The 4,269-nt window shown below is 57.9% G+C and overlaps 1 protein-coding gene across 1 annotated transcript in view; it reads left to right on the plus strand.

Moving 5' to 3' along the window:
- The window catches only part of VWA5B1 (von Willebrand factor A domain containing 5B1), a 22,780-nt gene that overhangs the window by 9,032 nt on the left and 9,479 nt on the right, over positions 1–4,269 (plus strand). Inside the window, 3 exon segments of the mRNA XM_010005217.1 lie at positions 639–680; positions 1,365–1,479; positions 3,885–4,176. Of these exon segments, the coding sequence (XP_010003519.1) occupies positions 639–680; positions 1,365–1,479; positions 3,885–4,176 (449 nt within the window).

Raw genomic sequence — 4,269 nt, forward strand, 5'->3', positions numbered from 1 at the left:
ATTCCTGCTCCACCAGGTTAGAGGGGTGGGAAGCCTGGGGGGACGTTCTCCTCCTGGAGCTCAGCTCCATCTCACAGATGTCAGGCAGGGAGAGAGGGTTGGGCTGAGCCTTGGGGGAAAAAAAAAACCTCAAAGGGTTTGGAACAGATCCCAGAAGTTCAGATGCTTTTGAAACAATCAAAAGCAGGATAATTGGGCTGACAGCTTCACAGGCTCTCTGGGCTGATGCTTCCTGCTTGGAGACATTGACACAGGAACAATCTTCCTTGCTGGTTTGGGGTTTGGGTTGGTTGGGGTTTTTGGTGTTTTTTTTTGAAAGTACATCTGGGTCCAGCCCCAGCTGCTTCCAGGATGGGGCTGTGAAGAACTGAATGTGCTGAAAGAGAGCAATGCAAAAAAGCAGCTGATTTGTGCCTCCAGCTCCCAGCCTGAGGACAACCTGCTCTCATTTCTCCTCTGCCTCTTGAAGGGGCAGAAAACAGGAAGAAAATGTAAGAAAACCTCGTTGCTCTTCCATCCCTGAGGCTTCAGGGGTTACTCCTTCCTTGGGAGAAGCTGTATTTTAATTGTGAGCAGAGATCATTAGGGGGTGTTTGGTGCTCTTGGCCACAGACACTCAGCAGGGAAAGGAGCTGAAGTGTCAGTGAAGGAGCTTGTTTGTGTTTGCAGAGGACACAGGGGCAGGGATCCTGCTGGGAGGGTCCTGAGCCTCCCAGCTGAAGGTTGCTCTTCAGGAAAGGGGATGGAGCTCAGCTGAGTGGAGGGGTCACAGAATCACACAGACTGGGTTGGGTTGGAAGGGACCTTCAAGATCATCCAGTCCCAACCCCCTGCACGGGCAGGGACACCTCCCAGCAGCCCAGGCTGCTCCAAGCCCCATCCAACCTGCCCTTCAACACTGCCAGGGATGGGGCAGCCACAGCTTCCCTGGGCAACCTGGGCCAGGCTCTCACCACCCTCACAGCAAAGAATTCCCTCCTCATGTCCAACCTCAATCTCCCTCTCCCACTTTTCATCCATCCCCCTCATCCCATCCCTCCCTGCCCTTGTCCCAAGTCCCTCCCCAGCTTTCCTGGAGCCCCTTCAGGCACTGGAAGCTGCTCTAAGGTCTCCCTGGAACCTTCTCTTCTCCAGGCTGCACAACAATAAGGTTAACACCAAGCTCCATCTATTTCTCTTCCCAGCCCATTCCCAACCTCCCTGCCAGCCACCCCCAAAGAGGAGCTAGTTTCCTTCCCTCTGGACATGCTGGAGAACCTCCCAGCAGTGGGATGAAGCAAGGGGTGGGTTTCTTCCAGCTGCAGGGTGAGGTTGGGGTGCCTTTGTCCCCTTGGCTCTTGACAAACCCCCCTGTCCCTTTGCAGGTGCTACAGCTTCGGCATCGGCCCCAAGGCCTGCAGGAGGCTGGTTGGGGGCCTGGCTGCTGTGTCCAGGGGCACTGCTGAGTTCCTGGAGGAGGGGGAGAGGCTGCAGCCCAAGGTAGGACCCCCACCCTTTGGGGGGACCCCAGTGGGATGCCCATGGGGTGCTCCAGTTCAGCGAGGGGGAAGCCAAGGCTCCCTAAAAGGGGTGGTTGGTAGGTCAAGGGAGGTTCTCCTGCCCCTCTGTTCTGCCTTGGTGCGGCCACATCTGGGATGTTGTGCCCAGTTCTGGGCCCCTCAGTTCCAGAAGGACAGGGAACTGCTGGGAAGAGCCCAGGGCAGAGCCCCAGAGATGCTGGAGGGAGGGGAACATCTCCCTGCTGAGGAAAGGCTGAGGGAGCTGGGGCTGTTGGGCTTGGAGAAGAGGAGACTGAGGGGCCACCTCATCCATGGGCACAAATCTGTTCAGGGCAGTGTCAGGAGGGCAGAGCCAGGCTTTGTGCAGTGATGTCCAGTGACAGGACAAGGGGCAGTGGGTGCAAACTGGAGCACAGGAGGTTCCCTGTGAATCTCGGGAAGAACTTCTTTGCTGTGAGAGTGCCAGAGCCCTGGGCCAGGCTGCCCAGAGAGGCTGTGGAGTCTCCTTCTCTGGAGACATTCCAACCCCCCTGGGCACGTTCCTGTGTGATGTGCTCTGGGTGCCCCTGCTCTGGCAGGGGGGTTGGGCTGGGGGAGCTTTCCAGGTCCCTTCCAACCCCTGGGATTCTGGGATTCTGTGAAGATTCTTCTTCCCCATCCCAGCTGCTGCTTCTCCACCTCCCACCCTGCAGTGGGTGGGATGAAAGGGCCCCTTCCTCTCAGGCTGCTGGGGGGTGGGAGGGTCCATCCCCCCTCGGAGTGGGGACAGGGGGGAGTGATGGCTCAGGCTTCAAAGGGACCTGCTGCCTCCCACACCAGCAGGGCCAGAGGAACCAGCATCAAAGCTGCCAATTAGTTTTGAAGTCGAGCTCAGCCTGGGCGAGAAGTGCCTGGGGTTTGGGGGAGAGGGAAAATAAAAACCCCAACCTGCTAAAGCTTTGGCTGTTGAAGCCAACTTGAAAGGGAAGGAGGGAGCCTCTTCATTCCCACCCTCCCCACGAAAAGGCTGAGGACACCCGTGTGCTCCAGACATGGCACAGGAACAGCTCTGTCCCCTCTGAGAGCCCTGTGCCCAGCCTGTCACCTGCTGGGGGACAAAACCCAGAGAGAATTGGGTCTTTAGCTCCTAAATTCCTCTCAAACGTTGGCTGCTTGATCTCAGGAGGAGGAGTTGAGCACTAACCCCCCTCTGCAGGGACCTGGAGCACACAGAAACCTCTCAGAGACAGAACAGCAGCATTTCTGATGTAAATGAAAAGCACAGACAGCAAAGAGAGGTTTGTTGGGTTTTTTTTTTTTAATATATAGAGCTATTAATAAAGAGCTTTGCAGGCTGTGCAGCTTCTTCTGCAGTCTGAGGCATCAATTATTGGCCTTATAAAACACAGCCTGGTGGGTCTTCCTGAGCCTTGGAAAAAGCAGGGAACAACAGAGTCCTGCCTCTGGATCTGGTGTTCTGTCCCAGGGAAGCTCTGGTAGATGGTTCCTTGGTAGATTTGGCCATGAGGTCTTCATGGATATTGGTCTTCCCCATGCAGAGCATTGCTGAGCTCCTGCTGGTGGCATGAGGAGCTGGGAAAGCCAGCAGAGCTGGTTGGTGTGTGAGTGTCAGGGTTTGGAGCTCAGATAAGAGAAGTTCAGCTTGTCCTGGGTGCTGGGGGGGTCAGGGGGTGCTGCCTCACAGCAGGGCAAGATGCCTCTGGCCACAAGTCCCCACCTTGCTCCAGGCTGGGCATGCCTGGGGTGAGGTCAGCCCTGTGCTTTGGTGGGTTGATGAGGTCCTGCGATGCTCTTGTCAGGCTGGAGATGGGCCCTTGCAAACCTCATGAAGTTCAACGAGGCCAAGTGCAAGGTCCTGCTCATGGGTTGGGGCAAACCCAAGCAGAAATGCAGGCTGGGCACAGGATGGATTGAGAGCAGCTCATAGGGCTCCCCCTTGGGAGGCTGCAGAAGCAAGAGAAAAGCCCAAGGCAGATGGAGGGGTCTGGAATTTGGGAACTATGTGAGATAGGAAATTCTTGGCTGTGAGGGTGGTGAGAGCCTGGCCCAGGCTGCCCAGGGAAGCTGTGGCTGCCCCATCCCTGGCAGTGTTGAAGGGCAGGTTGGATGGGGCTTGGAGCAGCCTGGGCTGGTGGGAGGTGTCCCTGCCCATGCAGGGGGTTGGATCTGGATGATCTTGAAGGTCCCTTCCAACCCAAACCCTTCCATGATTCTATGATCTTAAAGGTCCTTTCCATCCTCAATGGAACCTGCTCTGCTGCCCTTGGCACAACAGGTCCCAGGGGCTGGGGTGGCTGGGACGGGGATCTAAGAGGGTGATTCCTGAGGGCAGGAATCACCTGGTGGGGAGACCCGTGGAGCTCTCCCCTCTGCTCCCTGCCCCAGCTGATCAGGTCCCTGAAGAAGGCGATGGGGCCTGCCCTGAGCGCCGTGTCCCTGCACTGGGTGTTCCCCGAGAGCACCGAGGTCCTGCTGTCCCCCCTCACCTCCACCTGCCTCTTCCCTGGGGACCACCTGGTGGGCTATGGCATCCTCTGTGACCCCTCCCCGGACCTCTGCCACCCCCGAGCCGTGAGTCCTTCCCCCCCTGGGGCTGCCCCGGAGCAGGGAACCAGTTCCCTGTGTCTGGGCAGGAGGTGCCTCGAGGTGCCCCCTCACCCTGGGAGGAGGGTGATGGGTGAGACCGGGGGGTGCGGGTACCCAAGCTGGGGTGCTGATGGATGCAGTGGTAGGACCTGTGTCCCCCCCCCCCTCTCTCTCTGCTTCCCCC

This window comes from Chaetura pelagica, unplaced genomic scaffold, assembly GCF_000747805.2.
Source record: "Chaetura pelagica isolate M959 unplaced genomic scaffold, ChaPel_1.0 scaffold159, whole genome shotgun sequence".
NCBI classification, from domain to species: Eukaryota; Metazoa; Chordata; class Aves; order Apodiformes; family Apodidae; genus Chaetura; species Chaetura pelagica.